This window comes from Lissotriton vulgaris, chromosome 6 (assembly GCF_964263255.1).
Source record: "Lissotriton vulgaris chromosome 6, aLisVul1.2, whole genome shotgun sequence".
Classification (NCBI taxonomy): domain Eukaryota; kingdom Metazoa; phylum Chordata; class Amphibia; order Caudata; family Salamandridae; genus Lissotriton; species Lissotriton vulgaris.
Window position 1 is genome coordinate 1,798,081,602 of NC_141694.1, and position 26,736 is coordinate 1,798,108,337.

At 44.5% G+C, this 26,736-nt stretch overlaps 1 protein-coding gene across 1 annotated transcript in view; it reads left to right on the forward strand.

Annotated features, from left to right (window-relative positions):
• The window catches only part of OTOF (otoferlin), a 784,068-nt gene that overhangs the window by 498,789 nt on the left and 258,543 nt on the right, over positions 1 to 26,736 (forward strand). Inside the window, exons 11-15 of the mRNA XM_086928061.1 lie at positions 6,389 to 6,575; positions 18,052 to 18,238; positions 22,112 to 22,335; positions 23,935 to 24,043; positions 24,995 to 25,178. Of these exons, the coding sequence (XP_086784187.1) occupies positions 6,389 to 6,575; positions 18,052 to 18,238; positions 22,112 to 22,335; positions 23,935 to 24,043; positions 24,995 to 25,178 (891 nt within the window). The remainder of the gene's footprint in view (positions 1 to 6,388; positions 6,576 to 18,051; positions 18,239 to 22,111; positions 22,336 to 23,934; positions 24,044 to 24,994; positions 25,179 to 26,736) is intronic.

Here is a 26,736-nt window from a genome sequence, read left to right on the forward strand (position 1 = left end):
GTATCCCTTACTTCCAAAATGTGTGCTGCTGGCAGTGGTGCTGGAGCAATTTTCAAGGAGGGGGGAGGCGCTGTCATCAATGTTACATCACTGAACTCATAGGGATTGTGAAAAAACAAGGATCACACAAGGTACAAGTGTAGCAAATAAGCCACGCCCATTCAGCAGGAGAGTGATAATGGGGTAGGATGTGTCTGGTGCAGTGTTGTCCGGTCTTGTGTGAGACGCATTCTGGGGCACATTTTAGTAAATATATGAAAAAAAGATAATTTGATAGCACATTCTCATTTAAAAATAGCCCATTTGACATTTTGTTGGTAAAACGATATAGTGACACATTTGTTTTGATCCGATTTAAAATCTTTATTTCCATCACACTTCAGAATGTAAAAAATGCTTCATTTGTGCTTTCATAACTGCTGATATATTTTGAAATATTTGTGCATTCCTTTACAGGTATTCCCATTTTATTGTGTTAGAAAAACCATGACTTGCTTTCTTTTCATCCTCCATGTATCCCAGGAAGATCATTGCCTAACACAATCCTTCACTTTCGTAGCCCGAGAAATGCAAACAGCAGTCTCAGTGCTGGAAGAATAAGCAGCAGTCTGTCTGACTAGTGACATTTGACCTCTGTCTATGATGCACAGCTAATGAAACAAGATAAAAACACCATTCGCAGGCTCTTCTCTAAGTATGGGTACATATGTGCATTACACATGCGTGTGTGTTTGTTGGTTGCATGACCGAGGCACGCATGGCTAAACTACGCGTGCCTCTACAACGCAGCCCAGCACGAAATTCCGTGGTAAAGGTATGTGTGGTAAAGATCACACCCCAGCCCCTCCGTCCTGAGCCCTAAAACCCGACCCCACGTATTTAAAACTGCCCACACCCGCCCTTGTGCCCTAAAACTGCCCCCAGCCCTGAAAACTGTCCCTCCCCCCCACGCCCTAAGGTTCAAAAACCCACCCCATGTACTTAAGGATTCCGTGAATGAGCCCCAAAACTGTCCCTTTCCTCCGCCCTGCGCCATAAAAACTGACCCTCACATCCTAAAAACAACCCCAACCCGAGGCCCCCCCCACCCTGAGCTCTAAAAACCAAACCCCACCCCAGAAAACTACCCTGACACCCCTCTGCCTTGATCCCAAAAACTCGGCTCCCTGCCTTGTGAACAATCCCGATCCTCGGAGCCCTAAAAACTCCCCCCACCCCTAAAAACGCCCCCATGCTCCCAAAGCCCAGCACCAGCTTCGCTTACCAGATTGCGTCCTCTTCCCATCCTTCCTCTCACTGTGTCCGCCCATCCATGCTGCCAGACCGCACACTGCCTTAACCTCGCAGATGCGGGTTTAACACCGGCGGTTTTTCCGCCACGGTGCGGGCGTTCTAAAGGGTGGGTGGGGCTCTGTCGGCCGTTGGCCGACGCCAGCACTAGCCAGGTAGTGCTCCCGTCAGCCAATGGCCGACGGCAGCATGCAAAGATGTTAAGGCATATGCGTGGTTAAGGAAAACATAGTTCCGCTTCCTGGAAAACCATATGTGTGGCTCAACCCGCATTGTAAAGGCCGTTTACCGTGTTTGTGAGTGTATGGAAATCTGGATACACGTGTGTGTAGTGTATATTGTTTGTTTGTCCATAACACACATGGGATTGCTTCTGGAAAAACTGTGCAGGCAAAAGCATCCCAAGGCAAGTGTGTGGATTGGTCTGCATGAAGGACAAGCCCAGGGTACCAACTCCTATGCAGTACACTTGGCGAATTGGCAATGCCAAAGCCTACTAACCCTCCCTAAATGCATTGTTTCACTGCTGCTCGGCCTCCATCCTATCTTAGTGCTCCTGTGCTTTAAATGAGCTAGGGCTGTCAGGTACTGAGTACCTGCACTTCTTTAATTTTGAAAGGGAGAGTAGCAACACTTCTCAACAGGAGTGTAATAATTTTGAGACAATACTGACACATCTCAGTAGAAAACAGCTTCGCTGTGACTTTAGTACCTGCATGTCAATACTCCCATTTTTAGCACTGTATCTACCTTTTCGAATATCTTGTCTCTGTAAAAAAATCAGTTTTATTGGGTGGTGGTGGGCAACTTGTGAGCCCACAGTCACAAGAACACAACACCATCCCTTGAAAATACTGGCTCTAAGGTAAAATATTTAATCAGAACTGGATTGTGTGTTATTGCTTCACAGGTTTTCCCTGTCACCTCCTTTCCACGTTGAGCACCTTGTGACAGAGTGGCAAGAAGGGCACTGAATGGTGGGAGAGATAGAAAGGCAGAGAGAGGAGGACAAACCACTTATGGGTAATGAAACACAAAATTGTGGTCCTGAACTTTGCAGAAAATAAGGATTTAATCTATCTGCAGTGACATCCAGCTTTGTGGCAAGTTGACAATTGCAACATTAACCCACATACAGCATGGTGCAGTCCATGGCGGCCATGACGGACTCAGTCATGCAACCCGCGTACAGCTCTGTGCTTCACACGGCGGTCATGATGGATTCAGTCATGTAGCCCATGTAAAGCTCAGTGGCGTACAGGGCAGTCATGATGGATTCAGTCATGTAACCACGTACAGCGTGACACAGTCCATGGCGTCACAAAGGACTCAGTCATGTTGCCCATGTAAAGCTTGGTGCTGTACAGGGCGGCCATGATGGTTTCAGTCATGTAGCCCATTTAAAGCTTGGTGCTGTACAGGGCGGCCATCATGGATTCAGTCATGTAGCCCATTTAAAACTTGGTGCTGTACAGGGCGGCCATGATGGATTCAGTCATGTAGCCCATGTAAAGCTCAGTGGCATACAGGGCAGCCATGATGGATTCAGTCATGTAGCCCATGTAAAGCTCAGTGGCGTACAGGGCGGCCATGATGGATTCAATCATGTAGCCCATGTAAAGCTCAGTGGCGTACAGGGCGGCCATGATGGATTCAGTCATGTAACCACGTACAGCATGACACAGTCCATGGCTGTTAGCCAGAAACCGATCGCAGGATGCTTGTTTCCGGTCCAGTGAAGACAAGGCTTGGCAGGGACTGTTCCCATGAGGCACAGGGCCTGACTGATTTGCATATGGCTGTCTGAACTGGGGTGGCAAAATGAGCTAAAGAACAATGATGGATTCAACCCAGATCTGTGACTGGGGGTGAGTGTTTGCAATGTTCACCACTCCGTCCATCATCTCCTTGTGTTTCCACAGTCCATGGCGTCATGACGGACTCAGTCATGTAGCACATTTAAAGCTTGGTGCGGTACAGGGCGGCCATGATGGATCCAATCATGTAACCCACGAACAGCTCGGTGCAGGCCAAAGCAGCCATGATGGATTCAACCTTACGTCCTCATAATGCAATCGCTCCCTTTGAAAACAACACTCAGTGGACCAAATGCATTAGAAAACACTCCTTATACAAATGGATGACTGCTTAATGAACTGGACTGCGCCGCATAGAGAGGCGATAACGCTCCACTGAAGAAACGTAGCTGTCCTGCTGTTAATGGCTTGAAGAGGGGGCAAGGGCTGTTGGGATAATGAATACTAAATGAGAAGTACTCTGCTCCGTTCATATAGTACCAAACCTTCATAGAGTCTGTGTGTCGGCACTTGCAAGGGTTTGTCGTCACTGATTGCAGCGCCTCCACCGCTGATCCTGTGAAGACAGTTACTAAGTTTTAACCACCCTAACGGGTTCAGCATCTGTCCGGCAGCTGTTACGGGGTCTCTGCAGTGAATGAGATGAGCTTCTACTGCAGACACTGCATGTAACTGTTCCACTATTGTACATGTCATCCACGTCATCCAGACCCCCCTCCCCAACCCAAGGCTGGAACATTGCCAGCTCTCCTCTGAAAGCACCACTTGAAGAGATGCCATGTTTGGTGTGCTGTCTTTTTCACAGAAGCTCCAGCAGCAGGCAACCTGCCAGTAACCTGCTCCCAATAACAGTATATATATGTGTGTGTGTGAATGTGTGTGTGGTAGAAAAATAAATCATACTACTAAAGTCAAAAGCTTAGACAAGCTTCACATCAAGTTGAATCTGCACACTAAAAAAAGAACTATTTCCCCCGTCATCAACATCAACACATTGAAGCAAATGGCTGCAAATCCGTCCATGGACTGTAATGGGCTTGAAGGGTGGGCATCCAACAATGGCAACCCTTGGAAGACATGGGAAAGCCAATGACAGAAGAGAACTCACCCAAAGCCCACCCTCTGTAGATTTCTGACACATGTAAATGTTATGTATTGGTAACATGAAGCCTCTCAGACAGCTAAAGTGCCGGAAGGTGAGTCCTAAAAGCTGTAGATCAGCAATAAAAATTTACTCATTGGATTAATTTAATCGTCGCAAAACTCCATGGCTTTGTTGGACAGCCCACCGAGGCCAAAGCAAACCAGGGAAATACATGAAAGCCAGTGGCAGAGGGGGGCTGACCCAAAGCCCACTCTCTCTCTCTGTACCCTTTATTCTATTTTTTGAATAATTTATGACATGAGGACTTTATTACAACTAAAGCTATCAATAGCCAGACCTAAAAACATCTTGCAACTGATTCCAACTTGTCTTGTAAAGAAAGAATGAGTCACACTTAATACAGTCTTGAGACTACAGTATACAGAGTGCAGTCACAAAAACACAAATGCGTAATGTGTGCAGCAAAAAGATGATATGTGAATTGCATTTGTGACTCACTACTACCACTTAACCTCTGAGACAAAGTGTGTGTGGGAGCCTTGACATTTGTATTTCTGGCAAAGTCAGTAAAGTTAGACTCACCCTCTAGTAATACTGTGCTGGCCCATGTCTGTCAGGGCTCACCAATGATTCCCTGGCAGAGTCTCTTCAATAGAAGCCAGGGTGGCCCTGGGCCCTGATAAAACCAAGGTCTAGGAAAATATCTGAAGAAGACAAGCATGGTATCTCTTACCCTCGCATTACTAAGGAACAATTCTCTACAATGAGAGTTGTTCCCCGAGGTTATAAACAAGTTTAGTTTCACTTCAAAAACACACCTTTAGACCCAGGCAACTTGGCCAACGTTTGCCTGATTTTAAATGTTCTTACCCAGTCAAAATATTGGGATCAGTGCAGACGTCACTGCTTCAATCTTTTGCACAGTGAACCAGTGGACCTTTGCCAGGTAGAAGAGATAGAGTGTTTTGAGTTTTTTTCTGTTTTTGGTGGACTAACTGAGGCAGAACGATGATAACTGTGTGTGGGTTCATATTTTGGATCACGCCACAATTGACTACATCTACCATGGCGTCCTTTCATCCGGACTAGTGGGCCGAAGGATCACCGTCACCCCTGAGTTTCCACTTTCTTTGCGATTGTGTCCAATGCATTTCCATTGCCCTGTTTGGTAACTTGTGAATGCTGGGATGTGGTGTCCAATAGAATTCTTTCCCCAGCTCTACTCTTTTCACCATTTATGTGAGTTCTCTTGGAAATCATGGCCCATTGTTAGGGCCGCAGCGCTCTTCCTGTGTGAAAGAACACATTCAGTGCACCTTCGCTGTGCTAGTCTTGCATTCATGCCTTTCTTCACATTGAATATTACCAGAGCTTTAGTTACAATGCACTCTACAGACCTCAGGCTGATCCCTCCCTGCTGCAGGGACTTGGGATTTCAGATTAGAACCCCCTCTTTCATACCAAATATGAGGCACAATATAAATCCTCTTTTCTATAACTTAACATATTTATGTGAGCTGCTAACCTCAAGGAACCTTGTTGCCAATGAAACCCTGGAGGTCCCCCTGCACTAAGGGAAGACATCAAACTTAATATAAGTAGTTGCATTGATTGAATCCAGAACTAATCAGAGTACTGCAAAGGTACTTTACGCAGCAAGTAGGCGCAGTTGGACCCACCTTCACGGTTGCACAAAACTCTACCAGATTTACTAAACCTTCAATGAGTAAGTGTGACTTACTCCTTGAAAAGCAAGGAGATCCAAAGATTGTTTGCCAGGGATTCTCAAGTTGTTCACACCCCACTGCACAGGTTAGATCTTTCACTGGCACAAAGCATGTCATAACATGGGTGGGCAAAACCAGTCCAGATGTATGTATGTATGTGGTATTTGTATAAAGGCAAAGATATGGAAAGGAAGCTGGGTTCTGAGAGGGGAGGTAGGCCCTTCCTTCATTCTTAGTAAGGTGATCCAATCATTAGCATTACATCACCATCACTGACATCATTTAGTTGAATGATATTTTATTATACAGATCAACACTCATCACAAGCAACGACACGGTTTTGCATGTTTCTTCAGTACCTTTATCACTCTACGCGTGAAGCGAACTCAGGTGAACATTAGTACTTCCGGGTGAATGGTCCTGACTGCCGGTCTGTCTCCTCCCTGCAGTAACCTGCTCCTTCCAGATGGGGTGCCCTCGGAGAGGCAGTGGGCGCGCTTCTACATTAAGATTTACCGCGCAGAGGGGCTGCCCCGCATGAACACCAGCATCATGGCCAACGTGAAGAAAGCCCTCATCGGGGAGAACAAGGACCTGGTCGACCCTTACGTGCAGGTGTCCTTCGCAGGACAGAAGGTGAGTGATGCAGGAGCCGGTAGATGAGCTGACATCCGGTTACCTGTCTGCCTCCCTGGTGGCATAGGGGGCGTTAGACTACTCTGTTCCACACTGTGGCAGTCTCTCTCTTTCTCTCTCTCATGAGTTTGATTTCACTCTCTCAATTTCTCTCTTTCCATCTATCGCCCGCTCTCTATTTTGATCAAACTCTTGCAATATATAGCCCTTCTATATCTTTTGATTTCCCTTCTCACATTCTTTTACTCTCACGCTATCCCTTTCTTCCTCCTTCACCCACCTGCATCATCATTTCTTCATCTTTCCTTTTATTTTTATTTTATATCTTTCTTTCCTTCTTTTTCCAGCTCTGTCTTCCTTTTATATTCTCTCCCATTTCGCGCTCTCTCGCTGGCACGATTCCCTCTCTTCTCTTTCACACTATTTTTTTATGTCTTTCTCTTTCTCTCTCTCACTAGCTGTCTCCTAAGTCCTCCCTAAATCCTACACCCTCTTTCTTTCTTTTCTATTGTCTCTCTTGTCTACATCTCTATTACTAAATTTTTTTGCAATATCTGTTCATTCTCTCTTTATCACTCTCATTCTACCCTCTCTCTCTTTTCAATGTTTTGCCCTCTTTAATATCATTCTTTCTTTATCTTCCATCTGCCTTTTCTCTTTCACGCTTTCTCATTTTCTCTACTTCTCGCTTTTCCCCTTTCGCTAGCTCTGTGAATCTCCCTCTATCTCCTTCCCCCTCTCCTCTGGTGCTTACTCTACTGTACTCTATATCTCTCCTTTTTTTATCACCCTTTTCTTCTCTCTTTGACTTTATCGAGCTGCCTCTTTTGTTTTTCGATTTCTCCTTTCTCTCTCTCTTTCAGTCTCTTCCTTTCAAGCAAGCCTATCATCTTCACTCATACTACTGGCAACCACTGTGTAGTGCGGCTGCTATTGAGCTGTAATGTACCTCTACGTACTATTGACTTAAACTACTGCAAGCGGTCAGGCTCTGGGCCTGGTTTAGATCTTGACGGATGGGTTACTCCGTAACAAGGGTGACATATATCCCGTCCGTCGAAATATAAATCCTATTATAAATGAGGCCCTACGTAGGTCCAGATCAGCAAAGGGGGGGAGGGGCGGAGTGCAGTTTATGAATTTAATAGCTTTTCTGCTGTAAAAGCCTCTGAGAGATTTGGGCCCTTCAGGAGAGAGGTCTTAACAGTTCTACTGACTTACTCCAGTATGAATTAGTTCAAATTACCCTACTCATCTGAATGTGTTAACTTAGAAACTGGCAAATGAATTGTCTTTCGATCAGCTGCAAACCTATAAAGCAATCACTTATTAACCGCAAATAGGATGTACGTTGTTACAACGCATGCTTTTACCAGGCATGCTTTTACAACGCAGGTTTTTCAATGCAAGTCGTTACAACGACTTGCGTAGGGGATGCTGGATAGTGAATAGTTTAATTTACTATTCAAACTCCAGTCCCCGTGGATAGTAGGGAAGGTGTTGGATAGTAAATTAAACTATTACCTATCCTAGAGCGCCCCCCAGCTCAATTCGTTGTAATGACTTGCGTTGAAAAACCTGCGTCCTAAAGGCACTGCGTGGTAAAAGTTGCGTCGTAAAGGATGTTTCCCCCGCAAATATGTTGGTAGCAGACACGTCCCAATGGTTCACAAAGGGCCTGGTTGAGAGAAAAATACAGACATTTAGAAATGAACAAAGTCTTACCAGAGTACGATAGGCAACTGCAACAGTCAAAGGTTTGCAGACCTTCTCCTGCAAAAAGCTATGTCTATTTGCACTAAAGTTTATTCAGAGGAACTCCTGCACATTCAATTTGGCATACAAAACAACTGGGAGTTATCTTTGCATTTAACCAATGGCCCTTTTTTTATTTTTCCCCTCAGAGGATGTAGTTTTCCTGTGGAAAAACCATTTCTTTATATACCTATCATTTTAGTGAGTATTTTGGTATCTCATTCAGTAGCCTTGAGCTCTAGAAGCCCGTCATGTTTTGTTATGCCATTGATCCCATTCACATTCTGGAAATGGATTTACTCCTCCCATAACAGGAGGAAATCTATAACCATGTCCAGGGTTGTGATGGCTCAAGACAAAACTTGTGAACTCCCACAAATTCTTTAGTTTATGGGTGTCCTTACATTTTTCAGGGATTGCCCCCCTTGGAATGCCAAATCCACTCTTGGGATTAGGATTTACTCCTATGAAACATTGCACCATTATGGGGTAATGTTGTGCTTCTGTGAGTGAATTGTTCCTAATCAGACTTTGACCCAGAACAAGAGACAGAAAAGCAGAAAAGGGGAAAGAAGGAGGAAGACATTTGCAGGAATAAAATAGTGAGAACTGGGGAGAAAGCATGGATGAAAAAGAACTTGCAGGAGTGAGATAAAGGGGAAAGAAGTGTTGGGTGGTGGAGGAAAGAGGCATGAGGTGAAATCAGGACTAGGCAGCCTTGGTATTCAGCAACCCCAAAATTCAGCAGCACCATTTGTGGGATTCTGGGCACCAGCACTTATTACTTTACAAAGTAGGTACTGAATGCAGAATGAGAAACTCGCAGGTGGTGGGCAGAAATAACTGTACCGGCTGCAATATAATCTTCAGGCGTACGAAGAGAGGGAGAGATTTATAGAAAACCCACAACCGAAAAGCAAAAATGGAATACAAAAAGCGCTGTTACATTAAACTGTTGCAGGTAAAAAGGGATACTGGTACTCCTCCCCATCTTAGAGTAGCTCTTTGCAGGCCAAACACTCCCACCCTCATGGCACAATTTAACACAAACGGATGCCCCTGTGGAAGTGATGAGTAGTCCTTGAGTTTCCAGTGTCTCATATAGGCTCGTAGCCCCGTGGAAGTGATGAGGAGTCCTTGAGTCTTCAGTATCTCATATACACTCGTAGAGCCCCCGTGGAAGTGATGAGGAGTCCCTGAATCTCCAGTATCTCATATACACTCGTACAGACCCCCGTGGAAGTGATGAGGAGTCCCTGAATCTCCAGTATCTCATATACACTCGTACAGCCCCCCGTGGAAGTGATGAGGAGTCCGTGAATCTCCAGTATCTCATATACACTCGTAGAGCCCCCCGTGGCAGTGATGAGGAGTCCCTGAATCTCCAGTATCTCATAAACACTCGTACAGCCCCCCGTGGAAGTGATGAGGAGTCCCTGAATCTCCAGTTTCTCATATACACTCGTACAGCCCCCCGTGGAAGTGATGAGGAGTCCTTGAGTCTTCAGTATCTCATAAACACTCGTAGAGCCCCCGTGGAAGTGATGAGGAGTCCTTGAGTCTTCATTATCTCATATACACTCGTAGAGTCCCCCGTGGAAGTGATGAGGAGTCCCTGAATCTCCAGTATCTCATATACACTCGTAGAGCCCCCCGTGGCAGTGATGAGGAGTCCCTGAATCTCCAGTATCTCATAAACACTCGTAGAGCCCCCGTGGAAGTGATGAGGAGTCCCTGAATCTCCAGTATCTTATATACACTCGTACAGCCCCCCGTGGAAGTGATGAGGAGTCCTTGAGTCTTCAGTATCTCATAAACACTCTTAGAGCCCCCGTGGAAGTGATGAGGAGTCCTTGAGTCTTCAGTATCTCATAAACACTCGTAGAGCCCCCGGTGGAAGTGATGAGGAGTCCCTGAATCTCCAGTATCTCATATACACTCGTAGATCCCTCATGGAAGTGATGAGGAGTCCCTGAAGCTCCAGTATCTCATATACACTCGTAGAGCCCCCAGTGGAAGTGATGAGGAGTCCCTGAATCTCTAGTATCTCATAAACACTCGTAGAGCCCCCATGGAAGTGATGAGGAGTCCCTAAATCTCCAGTATCTCATATACACTCGTAGAGCCCCCGTGGAAGTGATGAGGAGTCCCTGAATCTCCAGTATCTCATAAACACTCGTAGAGCCCCCGTGGAAGTGATGAGGAGTCCCTGAATCTCCAGTATCTCATATACACTCGTACAGCCCCCCGTGGAATTGATGAGGAGTCCCTGAATCTCAGTATCTCATATACACTCGTACAGCCCCCCTTGGATGTGATGAGGAGTCCCTGAATCTCCAGTATCTCATATACACTCGTAGAGCCCCACGTCGAAGTGATGAGGAGTCCCTGAATTTCCAGTATCTCATATACACTCGTAGAGCCTCCCGTGTACGTGATGAGGAGTCCCTGAATCTCCAGTATCTCATATACACTCGTAGAGCCCCCCGTGGAAGTGTTGAGGAGTCCCTGAATCTCCAGTATCTCATAAACACTCGTAGAGCACCCGTGGAAGTGATGAGGAGTCCCTGAATCTCCAGTATCTCATAAACACTCGTAGAGCCCCCGTGGAAGTGATGAGGAGTCCCTGAATCTCCAGTATCTCATAAACACTCGTAAAGCCCCCGTGGAAGTGGTTAGGAGCCCCTCAATCTCCAGTATCTCATATACACTTGTAGAGCCCCCCGTGGAAGTGATGAGGAGTCCCTGAATCTCCAGTATCTCATATACACTCGTAGAGCCCCCCGTGGCAGTGATGAGGAGTCCCTGAATCTCCAGTATCTCATAAACACTCGTAGAGCCCCCGTGGAAGTGATGAGGAGTCCCTGAATCTCCAGTATCTCATATACACTCGTACAGCCCCCCGTGGAAGTGATGAGGAGTCCCTGAATCTCCAGTATCTCATATACACTCGTAGAGCCCCCAGTGGAAGTGATGAGGAGTCCCTGAATCTCCAGTATCTCATAAACACTCGTAGAGCCCCCGTGGAAGTGATGAGGAGTCCCTAAATCTCCAGTATCTCATATACACTCGTAGAGCCCCCGTGGAAGTGATGAGGAGTCCCTGAATCTCCAGTATCTCATAAACACTCATAGAGCCCCCGTGGAAGTGATGAGGAGTCCCTGAATCTCCAGTATCTCATATACACTCGTACAGCCCCCCGTGGAATTGATGAAGAGTCCCTGAATCTCCAGTATCTCATATACACTCGTACAGCCCCCCGTGGATGTGATGAGGAGTCCCTGAATCTCCAGTATCTCATATACACTCGTAGAGCCCCACGTGGAAGTGATGAGGAGTCCCTGAATTTCCAGTATCTCATATACACTCGTAGAGCCTCCCGTGTACGTGATGAGGAGTCCCTGAATCTCCAGTATCTCATATACACTCGTAGAGCCCCCCGTGGAAGTGTTGAGGAGTCCCTGAATCTCTAGTATCTCATAAACACTCGTAGAGCACCCGTGGAAGTGATGAGGAGTCCCTGAATCTCCAGTATCTCATAAACACTCGTAGAGCCCCCGTGGAAGTGATGAGGAGTCCCTCAATCTCCAGTATCTCATATACACTCGTAGAGCCCCCCGTGGAAGTGATGAGGAGTCCCTGAATCTCCAGTATCTCATATACACTCGTAGAGCCCCCCGTGGCAGTGATGAGGAGTCCCTGAATCTCCAGTATCCCATAAACACTCGTAGAGCCCCGTGGAAGTGATGAGGAGTCCCTGAATCTCCAGTATCTCATATACACTCGTACAGCCCCCCGTGGAAGTGATGAGGAGTCCCTGAATCTCCAGTATCTCATATACACTCGTAGAGCCCCCATGGAAGTGATGAGGAGTACCTGAATCTCCAGTATCTCATATACACTCGTAGAGCCCCACGTGGAAGTGATGAGGAGTCCCTGAATCTCCAGTATCTCATATACACTCGTAGAGCCCCCCGTGGAAGTGTTGAGGAGTCCCTGAATCTCCAGTATCTCATATACACTCGTACAGCCCCCCGTGGAAGTGATTAGGAGTCCCTGAATCTCCAGTATCTCATATACACTCGTAGAGCCCCCCGTGAAAGTGATGAGGAATCCCTGAATCTCCAGTATCTCATATACACTCTTACAGCCCCCGTGGAAGTGATGAGGAGTCCCTGAATCTCCAGTATCTCATATACACTCGTAGAGCCCCCCGTGGCAGTGATGAGGAGTCCCTGAATCTCCAGTATCTCATAAACACTCGTAGAGCCCCCGTGGAAGTGATGAGGAGTCCCTGAATCTTCAGTACCTCATATACATTCGTACAGCCCCCCGTGGAAGTGATGAGGAGTCCCTGAATCTCCAGTATCTCATATACACTCCTAGAGCCCCCCGTGGCAGTGATGAGGAGTCCCTGAATCTCCAGTATCTCATAAACACTCGTAGAGCCCCCGTGGAAGTGATGAGGAGTCCCTGAATCTCCAGTATCTCATATACACTTGTACAGCCCCCCGTGGAAGTGATGAGGAGTATCTGAATCTCCAGTATCTCATATACACTCGTAGAGCCCCTAGTGGCAGTGATGAGGAGTCCCTGAATCTCCAGTATCTCATAAACACTCGTAGAGCCCCCGTGGAAGTGATGAGGAGTCCCTGAATCTCCAGTATCTCATATACACTCGTACAGCCCCCCGTGGAAGTGATGAGGAGTCCCTGAATCTCCACTATCTCATATACACTCGTACAGCCCCCCATGGACGTGATGAGGAGTCCCTGAATCTCCAGTATCTCATATACACTCGTAGAGCCCCACGTGGAAGTGATGAGGAGTCCCTGAATTTCCAGTATCTCATATACACTCGTAGAGCCTCCCGTGTACGTGATGAGGAGTCCCTGAATCTCCAGTATCTCATATACACTCGTAGAGCCCCAGTGGAAGTGTTGAGGAGTCCCTGAATCTCCAGTATCTCATAAACACTCGTAGAGCCCCCGTGGAAGTGATGAGGAGTCCCTGAATCTCCAGTATCTCATAAACACTCGTAGAGCCACCTTGGAAGTGATGAGGAGTCCCTGAATCTCCAGTATCTCATAAACACTCGTAGAGCCCCTGTGGAAGTGATGAGGAGTCCCTGAATCTCCAGTATCTCATATACACTCATAGAGCCTCCCGTGGACGTGATTAGGAGTCCCCGAGACCCTGATGTCTCATAGGCACGCATAGCCCCCTCCTTGTGGATGGGATGAGCAGTACCTGAGAGTCCGCTATCTCACAGACATTCAACCCCACCCCGTAGAAGAGATGAGGAGTTCCTGAGACTCTTGTGTTTTATAGACACCCTCAACCCCCTTTCAGACATGATGAGGAGTCCACATGATGAGGAGTCCCTGAGTCTCTGATACCTCACAGACACGCATACTCATCCCTCCCCTGGACTTGATGAGGAGTTCTTGAGATTCTGGTATGTCATAGACTCTCATTGGCTTTAGGCTAAATGGGAGCCTCTGAAGGTTCCAGCCTCCCGGATCTCCATAGGATCCTGTGGTATTTGTGCTATTACTCTGGTCACAGGGCTCCATCACCCAGCACTATTAGGGGTGTTCCCTGGTCACCTCTAATTTGTAAAATCAAAGAGGCTCTATGAGGTGGTGCAATGCTACGCAAAGCAAATCAACTTGCAGACTGGGGCATAGAGATCAGGCCCCAACCTCAAGACAGATACCCTCATGTCCTAGCTGAAAATCCCAAAAACACCTATTCCATCCTAAAGTGTGGAGAAGACCTGGGCCCCTGACACTATCTGGCCAATATTCCTCATCAGCAAGATCATCTGAGGATCATTTGCTCCAGCACCCAGAGAAGGGTCCTTTCCAGCTCTCAACTCATCAACTATCAATTAGGACACCAGGTAGAAAACAGTCGACAGTCAGCCCAATGGTATCTTTGACTGTCTCAAAGACAAAACAGACTACATTTGGAATAATCAAATTAATGGTCTTACAATCATATCCTGGAACGTGGCCGGGCTCCAGAAAATGATTAAGAACATCCCGGCTGTAGAGTACCTTCAAAGCGGCGACCTAATCTGCCTTCAGGAAACATTGACAACCACCACTACCACCTTTCCTGGATATTACGAATTCCATGTCCCAGCTACGAGACGGAACATCTTTGGGCGGCCAATGGGCGGGCTCTCGGTTTACATCAAGAACTCTTGCAGACTGAAAGCAACTATGGTAGGATCTGATTCATCCGGAACCCAAGTAGTATGCATTAACGGACTAAAAAACTACAACAACCCGCTCCGTTAGCTTCTCTTCAACTGCTATGTCAATCCTGCCCTGCACCCGAGAAACCAAGCTCTGGATGCCCTGGCCGCCACAATCAGAGACTTTCTCATTAAATACCCCAACCACAACCCTCTTATAGCTGGGGACTTCAACAACAGATTGCTTAATAAATTAGAAAATGCAAACAATCCTGCCAAAGAGGTGGCGCTTCTACAAGCTTTATTTAAAGCCAGCTCTATATCATCTGCATTCAATTTAAGAAAAGCCAACGACTACACATGGGCACCCCCTCCAACTTATAGAAACATCTCCACTATCGACTATTTGTTCATCGGAAACACGCTTGCCCACTACCTAACTGATTTTAACATCGATCACCAAACTGAGAGCGATCACAGGCCTTTAAGAGCTTCCTTTAGCCTCTCCCTCACTGCATCCTGTAGATTCACACCAATTGGCGAACCCACAGGCGAGGAAAATTAGCAATTTTCACGCAGGATTAAATGGTCCATCAACTTAGACTCAAAACTGGCCGATTGGGTAACGAAAAACGCTCAATTAAAAAGCGTCATTGGCCCAGAAGCCATTTTAAATCATTGGCCCACTCTCCTGAGTGATTTGCATCAGGCTCTGGGGGGCTCATTCGCCGCTCAAAAAAAGCAGACATCAAAGGCTCTTAATCAACCCTCCAATGAGGTAACATCTGAAAACAAACGAAAGAGGCAAATTGGCCTAAATAGTAGGAAAAAAGTAGAAAGAGCTGCCCAGCAAACCACAAAAGGGCCACATAGAGAAGCTCGCAAGAAACGAGCATGGGCCCAACGGAACAAACGCATAGAGGAAGCCTGGCAAAATTTTTTCTTCCTCCTAAAGGAAAGAAATCCGGCCCAATTTTGGAGGTATATCAATCAGCTCAGTAACAACGGCCACAGTGGAGAAAACGGAGTTCCTGAAAACGTATGGGTCGAGCATATTAATCAACTTTACAATGGCGGGGTAAGGGAGTGCTCATCTACCCCTACGCCTCTAGCCCCACTCAACGGAAATACCCCGGGTCTGGCCTTACCTGAAAACACAGTAAGTAAGATCATCAGCCGCATGAAGAACGATGGGGCACCAGGGCCAAATGGAATACCTGCAGCAGTCTTCAAAACATTTCGGCAGTTTTGAGTAGAACTCCTTACACCCCGTTTTGCACATGCTTTTCTCACAGCCAAAATTCCACCTTCCTGGCAGGGCTCAATTCTACACCCAATCTACAAAAAGGGCAATCCCTCAAATCCGGCCAATTATAGATTAATAGCCTTGCTGGACATTAAAGCCAAAGCATACGCCCGAGTTTTAGTGACGGAACTAGAAAACTGTGCCAGCGAAAATAACATCCTGCCTCACTCCCAGTCAGGCTTTAGAGCGGGCTGCTCCACGATGAACAACATAATAGCACTGTCCTACCTTTCGCGGAAAGCTACCCTGGCTAACCAGCTACCTTTATTCTGCTGCTTCGTGGACTACAGTGCAGCCTTCGACAGAGTTAATCGAGGTACGCTGTGGAACAAATTAAATTTCTGGGAAATACCATCTCCTCTTCTCTCAGCTTTGATATCCTTGCATTTCAAAACCTGGGTTAGGTTTAAAACGAGCGCACAAACATTATCTAAAAAAATTGCAACTGAAAACGGCCTAAAACAAGGCTGTGTACTTGCCCCGCTACTATCCAACCTCTACACCGCTGACTTACCAAAGGAATTGGCAGGTGCAGCCCTGGCTTCCCCAAAACTGGGCGGGCTCCGTCTACAGACAATGCAATATGCCGATGACATCATCATCATGGATCACACGAAAATCGGATAGCAAAGATCGCTCACTGCTCTCAATAAATATAACACAAAGAACCATCTTGTGATGAACGAATCAAAAACCAAAATTTTGATCTTTGGGAGCTACAAAAAAAAGAAAAATCTTATTTGGAGAGCAGGGAGATCACAAATAGCGACCTGCACCAGCTACAACTACTTAGGAGTTTGGTTCAACGCCAGGGCAAACCAAGCAGCACACCTTAGACACTTAAAGCCTAAGGGCATGGGGATCATTCACAGCCTGAGGCACTTGAACCGCCATTTGCACAGCCCTTCAGCCGAACCAATCCTAAGGGTGCTACGGGCCAAACTACTACCTGCAGTGACCTACGTCCATTTGGCCTTTCCAGAGAAAATGGACAAATTTCTGGGAAACTTACAAATTAAAGCTTATAAGAAAATGTTTTCCATCCTGCAGCACGCGAGGAGGTCGAGGATGAGACTCGAGCTGGGACTGACATGTGCAAACCTTCACTGCCTGGAAGACCTAATAAAGTTCTACATACACACCTTACGAGCACCAGGACAATCTCTGAAAGAGCAACTACAAGCTGCGTTCAAGGACGAACACTCCCTTTGGCATAAACAGTTGCACCTCGCCATTTCCACACTAAAGATTGAACCAACCTCTCTCACTAACCCAACTATCCCCCTGTCAATGTGGAAAAAACCAATAACAAAACAAATCATCTCAGTTTCATTTCAGACAGATGTTGCCGGGCTATCTAAAAACAAACTTTTCACCACTTTGAATAAATCATATATCAAGGGGAAACCCCAGCCATACTTTAACTACTCCCTCAATCCCCAGACTCGCAACAAAATATTATACATGAGGCTGCTAGCCCTATCTATCTTTGATTTTAACCCACAGTGGGCTTGGTGGAATGAGCAGCCCACTTGCAGGCTTTGCAATTATATACTTGAGTCCTGGCTCCACCTGCTTTGCTGCTGCCCATTCTTTGCTACCGACCAACGCCGTCTACTGATCCCTGTCTTTCGGGAACAATCATTGAGACACTGTAGGGAAGCATCGACTTTGTGTTTTAACAACAATTCAGCCCAGGCCTTAGCAAGAGCTGGGAAGGTTGTTAATATTATTTTAACTGCATTGCATAAAAATTGTATTCTATTATGCACCGCTATGTTTGTACATTACGGTTTTTATTAACTGTATAATAAAGAAAGACATGTCAAAGACTCTCATAGGCTTTAGGCTAAATGGGAGCCTCTGAAGGTTCCAGCCTACCGGATCTCCGTAGGATCCTGTGGTATTTGTGCTATTATTCTGGTCACAGGGCTCCATCACCCAGCACCATTAGGGGTGTTCCCTGGTCATCTCTAATTTGTAAAATCAAAGAGGCTCTATGAGGTGGTTGGGGAAATTGCAATATGTGGTCAAATCATCGAAAAAACAGTCTTCTCTGTGATTCGTAAGCTTTGCTGGAAAGCCTATACTCCTCATTACTGACATATAGCACAAAGAGCAAAGCTTTCCTATCTAACCCCCTCTAACATGTCTCTGTGAGAAGCTTTCTTGTCTCTGTCACTGATCTGTCTGCCTCTTGCCTATGACAGGGGAAAACTTCAGTGCAGAAGAGCAGCTACGAGCCCATGTGGAACGAGCAGATTATCTTCACAGAGATGTTCCCGCCACTGTGTAAGCGCATGAAAATCCAGATTCGAGACTCCGACAAGGTGAACGATGTGGCCATCGGCACTCACTTCATTGACCTGAGGAAGATCTCCAATGAGGGAGACAAAGGTAGGTGCCGAAACAGAGGATATACTGCGTTGACCTACCTTATCAGCAGAGGGTACTTAGGGTGGCACTGCTATCTATTGCTTGCCCTTTGGTACTACATTAATTAATACATAATATACAAAATGTACAAATAAATAAATAAAAATGTTAGGGTGGGTTAGTGACACATTAAAGAAGCATTTGCAATAAAATTGGTCTTGCCTTTGGGACCTTATATGTATTTAGCTATGCAGCACATTAGTCTGGGTGCTGAAACATCTACTGTCCTTTAACATGGAGGGAAAGTAAGCACCAAACTGGGTGACACACCAGGTATGAGAACACATGGAGAGAAATATTGCCTTTCAGCGGGAAATGGTACAGTCCAAAGCTCTGTATTTAGTATGAGATCAGGGCCTTCGGTGGTTATATCACTGAAAATACAAGATGTGAAAAAAATATTATCCTCTACGGGTGCTCGTGGAAGACAATTTCTATGGACAGGAATCTAGAGAATGCTAAAGGTATTCTGGTAGTTTACTGACATCTGCTGGTCGTTTTCTATCAAGAAAGTTAAATAGAGGCAGATGCCAGAAAAATATAAAATAAAAAGTACCTTAACAGAAAGCAATTTTGGTACTTTACTGACCTCTACTGGTTGTTTTCAATTAAGACAGTTAAATAGAGGCAGTTGAACAAAAAAAAAAAGTCCGTAAGTGGAAGCAGACAAGTCCAAGTCCTAGGGCTGATCTCCAGAGCCCACAAAGTACATACACATAAGTATATACTAAAGTAAATACAAGAGTTTGTGTAAGAATTAATATATATATATAAATTAAAGTAAGACATTTTCAATCAATTAATTTATGTGCTGTAACGTTTTACGTTATTCGTTCCATGATAATACTAATAAATGTTTTAAATTATTTTACATTTAAATACGTACATTAACATATTTTTATATTTGAAAACAATAAACTTGCATTTCCCATTTGGAGATTTTCACTTGGGTGGCAAATATTTTCATCAAGAGGTGAAACGCTACTGGTAGTAACTTTACACTCATAAATTCTGTTGTGAAGAAATATATTTCTACACATAGATGTGACTCTCCACTACCGAGTCGTGAATAGCAAAGAAGTGGAGAGTTACACCTAGGAGTTGTTGCAGGTATACATAAAGTAAATAAACACATGTATATCTACATTTGTGAATCGGGCTCAAAGTGTTTACAAGGAAAGTGGCAGCTTCAAAGACCCTGAAGCATCAGCACACAACTTAAAACGTTACATTCAGTGTTTATCAGTGAGAGGGCAGTTGAGGAGGGGTAATTGCTCTATAGTTATGCTGAAATAAGTAGATAATAATCTCCCAACGTTATTCTGACGACACTAGTGGAATGATCTGTTTGAAGCTCATTTATTCATTTTTTGCAATTTTATGAAGCTCAAACTAGGCCAAAGGGCTATAGAGTGCTTTACTTGAGAGGCAAATCATGTTACACATTGTTTAGGCATCAGGAGATTAAGAGCCTCATTTATGAGGCCCCTTGCACCGTCGGAACGTCACATTTTGTGACGTTCCGTGGCACAGGAGCCTGCTCCACAATTACGAGGCACCACTTAGCCACTTTTTTGTCTTAATGCTGCCTCTTAAATATTGCTTTCTTTAACCCAGTTTTCTGAGTTAAAAGGGCATGCAAAGAGTGTTGCTGGAGGGCGTTCCCAGCAACATCCATGGCTTTTTGAAATTGACCCAGATTTTCGAAAAACATTAAGCTTGAGGCATCGCCGAAAACTTGCGCCTCCCAGGGAGGCCTAAGGAAGGCACAACAAGGAGAAATATCTTTATTTCTCCTCCTTATTGCATTTTGCAGCACACATAGCAAGAGGAAAAAGCCTCTTGTGATTGTTTTCATGCAGGAAGGTTTCCCTTTTTGCACAAAAATAATCCTCCCCGCAACGCAAGCACCCTTGCACCATGGTACAAAGGTGCCTACATTGAAGCACGGCAGCCCATTGTGCACCAGCGCAAGGGATAATGACAGGAATGCCCTGTATCTAATAGATACGTTGCATTCCTGCACCTTTCTTTTGCCGTAAGGCAGCGCAGCAGGAAGGCCTGCGGCACTGCCCTACGGCAAAAAGTCATAAATGAGACCCAGAGTGATTTGCCCAAAATCACAGGACATTGAGCCGAGGCCAGGACTCAATCCTGATTCACTAGTTTTAAAGTCCGCAGCTCAGGCCCTTATGCCTCATGTCCTCTGCCACAGCTACCAACTTCGAAACTGGCAAAGCAGGTTCAAGTCCTGGCCTTGGCTCAAAGTCCTGCAATTCTGAGCAAATGACTTAAACTCCCCAAATATTAACAATGTGTAACATAATCTGGCTCTCCTGTAAAGCACTCTAAGGTCCTTGGGCAAAGTTGGTGCTCTACAAAAGTACAAACAATACATAAATAAGCTGATCACAGATTCATGATTAGCGAAAGTGTGGACTGTATAAAAGGCGAGAGTTTTAATTTACTACAGAATAATTGAGCAGGAGTTAAAGTACTCACTGATAGAAGCTCGGTCTAAGGGCTGATTACTTGATCTTTGACAAAGTGTGAGGCTACTCCTGGCAGCACTGTTCAAGGGCACCTCAGTGTCAGATCAGCCTCAACCCAGAATGTGTTATCCATCAGGGGTGGTACAGTTCCTCGGGGAAGTGATACTTTTGAATTTTTCTGCAGTTCATTTTAATAGGAGCTTTAAATTTTCATGCAGCCTCTATGTGTATGTGATGACTGGTATATAAAAAAGAAAGTATACAAAATAATAGCACAAATATTAATATAATAATCATGGTAATAATAATCATGATAATCATAATCACAATAATAATCAAAATAATGAACTTTTAATAATCATAATCATACAAATTAAACGAATGCTGCTGCTAGTACTGCCATGTTTACTATGACTAATAATAATAATAATAATAATAAGATTACTTCTACTGCTAATAATAATATTAACGATATTATTAATACCAACAATACTAATTAAAATATAAACAGTCCTACTACAACTACTATGAACAATAATAACAGCAATTGCACTAATTTTACTGCTACTGGTGATAATAACAAACATTATAGCACAAATAATAATATCAATAATTGAGGTAATAATAATATTGTTACCAAAAATAATCACAATGATAATAAAATAAGAAGCTATTAATAATCATAATCATACTAGCTAAACCAATGCTGATGCTAGTGCTACTGGGTCTACTATGACTGATAATAACAATAATGCTAATAATAATAATCTTACTTCTACTGCTACAACATTAAGAATACCAATAATATAAAAAATGTAAACAATGCTACTACTATGATAACTATGAACAATAATACCAACAATAACACTAATATTACTACTCGTCTTACTAATAATAACAAAAATAATAATTCAAACAATGACGCTGCTTCTGCTACCTATATCATTAAATGAATAAGAACTACTATTACTACTACTACTACTAATAATAATAATAATAACAATAATAATAATAACAATAATCAATCAATCAATAAAAAAATCAATTTATTTCGGTTTAGTTTGCAACCCATAAAAGTACAAAATACAGCAATCCAAAATTCTTTATTAAAAAAAGAAGAGACCATTATCAAGATACAATAGTACAAAATTAGCAGCAATTTATAACAGTACGGATTATACTAAAATGTGTAAATGCATATACAGGAGATTTAGATAAAACTCATTACAATAATGATAATAACAAAAAATATACAAATGAATATTTAATTTTCTGACCAAATGTCTTTCATTGCTCATGAAAGGGTCGATCATACAATCACTTATTCTTGTTTTTAACTCAGGTTTTTTGCCCACACTGGGCCCCGCTTGGGTGAACATGTACGGCTCAACTCGTAACTACACCTTGATGGACGAGCACCAGGACCTGAACGACGGACTCGGTGAGGGGGTTTCGTTCCGAGCCCGGTTACTGCTCAGCCTGGCAGTAGAGATTTTGGACATCAGCTCCCCAGATCTAACCAGCTCAACGGAAGTACAAATGGAACTAACTCCACCCATCACCGATGTAAGTATCCCCACTACGCTCCTACCATTGCGTCTACCTGCAGAATGACATAGGGTTGTCGCCATTAAGCGGCGGACATCACATTATTAGTGTGCTCTAAAATAACAGTCTTATCTAGGTCTTGCCACAAAGGCACCTGCATGTAACGCCCACATTTCTCTAAGACTGTAGAAAACATTTCACCACTACCAAAATAAACCCATATGTCAGATAGAGGGCTTTTTTTAAACTATTCATCTGTCTATAAAAGCAAAATAGTTTGCAATGCTATAGAGAAAATATTACAGTTCTTTCTTTAGATACTGTAAATCCTTGCCTCTGTATTACTTGGCCCGGCATAACTGATGCAAAATATGTTGATGTGTGTGCAAAGATGACAGATCCTATGCGTCATTGCTTCGCTTCCTCCCTTTTTCAATGTCCGCATACAAACCCACAGCACTACCTGTGGAACAAGATGGAACGTCCTTTTGAGTCCTCTTTGATGTGCCCCACTTCATTGCTAGTATCCATCCCAACCTCCGCGCTCTCTGCGTGGTGTCCCTCCTATTGCGTGCCAAATCGTATTATACCTCGCCACCAAATTCACTTTCATTGCATCACGATTGTACTTCTGCAAATCGAGGCTAAGAATGTTGAGATACAAGAATATTGTGGACAAAATATCGAAGACCTAAATATCGGAAGGGAAGTGCATATAGAAGAAGTATAGCTTTTGTATCCCTCACTCCACATCTACACACCTTGACGATATCTACCGTCAAGGTACATGTATAAGGAGCTAGCAATAGCTTCAATACTTCTGGATTTGATATTTTGCCCTCAATGTTTGCCTCCTTCAATATTCTAGCTTCGATATGCAGGGAGCATTCCCTTAGTCACTTTTGATCCCTGCCTCAGCCTTTCCCTACTTGGTATTGGGGAGAAGAAAACATTCTCACTCCCCTTCCATGTCTGTCTGTTCAAGTCATAAAGGCGTCATGTGCTTCAGTGGTGCCCCTTCAGGAGCAGTGAGTGGTCCAGTGCCCGGCAATAGTGAAAGAAATAGTAAGATATTTGTGATCCAAGGTCATACATTCCACTAGTTTGAGGCCAACCGTGGCCTACAGATAGCAGCTCTCTGATAGGACACACACTGAGAGTGGTGGAATAATGTAAAGGCGTCAGCAGAGGAAGGATTTCCCCATCCAGGATATACCATCTGAGTGTAACAATCCTGAGCGTAATTTTAAAACACAGGGAAGGGCAGAACTCATGAATTTAAAATGATGAGCTATGCATTGCAAAAGTAAACTGTCTGGCTAATTAACCATCAGTCCGCCATTAGTCTAACTGTTTATTAAGTCAGGGACAGCCTGAGAAGTAATAGGAAGAATTTTCAATAAATGTAAATGAATAACTCTTATGTTAAATACACTGGTGTAATAGTAGTTTGGGAGGAAATATAATGTTGTATACCACAAGAAATCTACAAGGATACAGTGCACATGAAAACTGACATACCGAATGGACCAGATATCCTTTTATGTCCTTGATATCTGTGTATTTCTTCTTTGAGCTGTGTGGGGGTCACTTCTAATTGTCCCTGTATTTCCTTAGAACTGCACTGGCAAGATGGAAGAGTTCTTCCTCTTCGGAGCCTTCTTGGAGGCCACCATGATTGACCGAAGAATCGGCGACAAACCAATCAGCTTTGAGGTCACAATAGGTTTGTATTGGTCGCCAGGAACGTATGACACCGGGTTGTGGAAGGGTGGGGGCGCCAAGGCTGGTGTGCCCAGGATATTCAGTCATGCTCTTTGAACAATGTAATCCCCCTGGTACATTGCCTTCCTTTCACCTGTTACCATCAGTGGCACCAGTTCAAGAGTCTGTGCTGCGTCCAAAACAGACATTTGAACAGTTGTCTCGTCGCCATGCGGACATGCGCTGATTGCAAGAATCAGGTTGTGGTGCCAAATAAAGCGGTCTGTGTAGTTTGCGGCACTACATTTATGCATGAGATGATGATCCTCTGAAAAAACAAATTGGCCAACACAAGCATGGATCAGAGGGGACACAATGTTCCAGGCTCCACGCTTTTGCAAGAAGCCACTCCTGTTTCAAAATGTATTTATGGATTTTTAAAGCAAGCCTGCTGTTTGAGGTAACATGGAAATGCCAATAGATGGCGCCAGATGTTGCATAAAAACTAGTAATACCTGTTCTTTTCCTGTGGTGGACATTTATGTTATCCCTTGAATCAGCTGCCCATGAGAATTGTCATAAACAGAAGAAGTGGGGTCTCCTTGTAGTTTATTTTACCCGGGGCAGCAACGGACCCCCCCCAATCATCCCTCCTTTCCCCCCTTAGGGCGGAGGAGCCCTGGCACTTATTCTTTCACAAATTAAGCACTGCATCTATGATATCTCAAGTGTAAGTGCATTTCGTCGGATGGCGTGGCAGGTGAAGGGTTGTATATGCATCCAACCAGCCATAATCATTTGTTATCTTGAAAACATGGCCGCCTCTGGCCCTTGTAGACCAACACTGCAGCTGCTGTTCTCCTGCATCAAGTGTGCTCTACTTTCAGGTCTAACATGGCTTTCCTTTGAATTATTAACAGGCAATATCACTTTGGTATTTACATAGATGCTCATTATGATTTACTCCTTTCAGGGAATTATGGGAATCAGATTGATGGCACAACTAAGCCAAACTTTCGAAAGAAGAAGGATGGAGGAGATGGTGATGAGGAAGAGTCTGAGCTTCTACAGAACTCAAGCGAAGATGAAGCGGATGATGATGGAGAAATGGTCTCCGTCTCTTCGAGTCCACCAATGAAACCCTTCATTACAGACAGGCAAGTGCACCTCAGAGGTGAGAGGATACAGATCTAAGAGCTGGTGATCATGTATTGAAGAGCTAAGTGTCAATAGGTGGCCACCAGTGTCACCATGGTCCTTAATGAATTCAGCATCTTCTGTAATATATACTGTATTTTATGAATTGCTAATAAAAAATGTCAACACAAAAAAAAGAGTGATGAGGTCTGATGAGAGAGTGAGTTCTCATTCCTTTTATAAGTCCAGAGGTTGGGAATCAGAGAAATTCCCTTGCTCCCGGAGGCTAACGAGATCATGCTACACAAAACAACAAAATAACTTTCTTTGCTATCATCAGTTTACTGCTACTCTTAATTGTGTGATGACATCACATCTGGAGAACATCAGAGCCCTCTACCACACTGCTTTTTCAGAAATCTCCTTAGCCTGATTAAATGCAATTGGTTGTTACATGCTGCTCCGTTTAGTCATGTGGTTGCCCTGCAACCACATGAATAAACGCGGTGTGGTGCAGCGGCAAGGGCAGCTGACTTCAGAGTACACGGTTCGAATCCCGGCTCCGGCGGCAGCTCAGCACCATGTGACTCTGGGCAATAGCTCACCTAATTTCCACGATGGCCCCCAGCGCCTTAAGACCAGTAAAGGTGAGGGGTTTGCGCTGTACAAATACTGATTTACAATATAGATTGACCATATGAACACTTCACATCAATGGCCACTCTACTTAGCATGCTACGACACAACTTCACTCTACCCGTAAATAAGACAGTTAATGCTTGAGCCCTCGAGGTGAGGGCAGCAAATCAGACCTACAGGTGGTGTATGGGTTTCAAAGATTGTCAAAGGAAGAGTCACTGTTTCACTGGTGCATCTCTTGGTGTAGCCAATGGCTCTCTTAAGATGGTCTATTAAGTATTGCAGTAGTGTGTTTTAAGAAAACCTCCAGTATGTAGTGGTCATTAGGTTTTTGTTTTTCAAAAACAAACTATTTTTGTAGTTTGGTTTTGAGACAAAAAAAAGTGTCAAATGTTTGGTGAATGGCCATCAAAACCGACTGCGCCGTACACTACGGAACTTATTTATGAGCCCTTGCATCACTTTTCCGCCGCTGGTGCATCACTTTTTGTGACACACCAGAGGCGTAAAAAATGAGCCTTGTTGCACCATATTTACAAAGTGACGCATCTACCTAGATGGGTCACTTTCTAAACCCCTGCACCACATTATAAATGCGCCAGGTATAATGTACACAGGGGGGCGTTCAGACGTGAGAAAGGATCGTAGAAGGAACACAGTGAAATCTATAAGATTTCGCTGCGCCACTTTTAGGACGCAAATGCATCAATATCTTACGCCTGCCTCATGGCAGGTGTAAGACTGATGCAGGCACATTTCACAAGGGACTTGCCCATGTGTAATGACCCAGTGCTGGAGTTGCGTCACTTTTGTGACATACTCCAACAATGCATCATTTTTGTGCCGACAGATACATCAGAAGTACTGACGTATCTGTAACTCCTTGCGACAAGATGCGTCATACTGTAAATATGAGGCATCATTGGTGTCGCAAAGAGG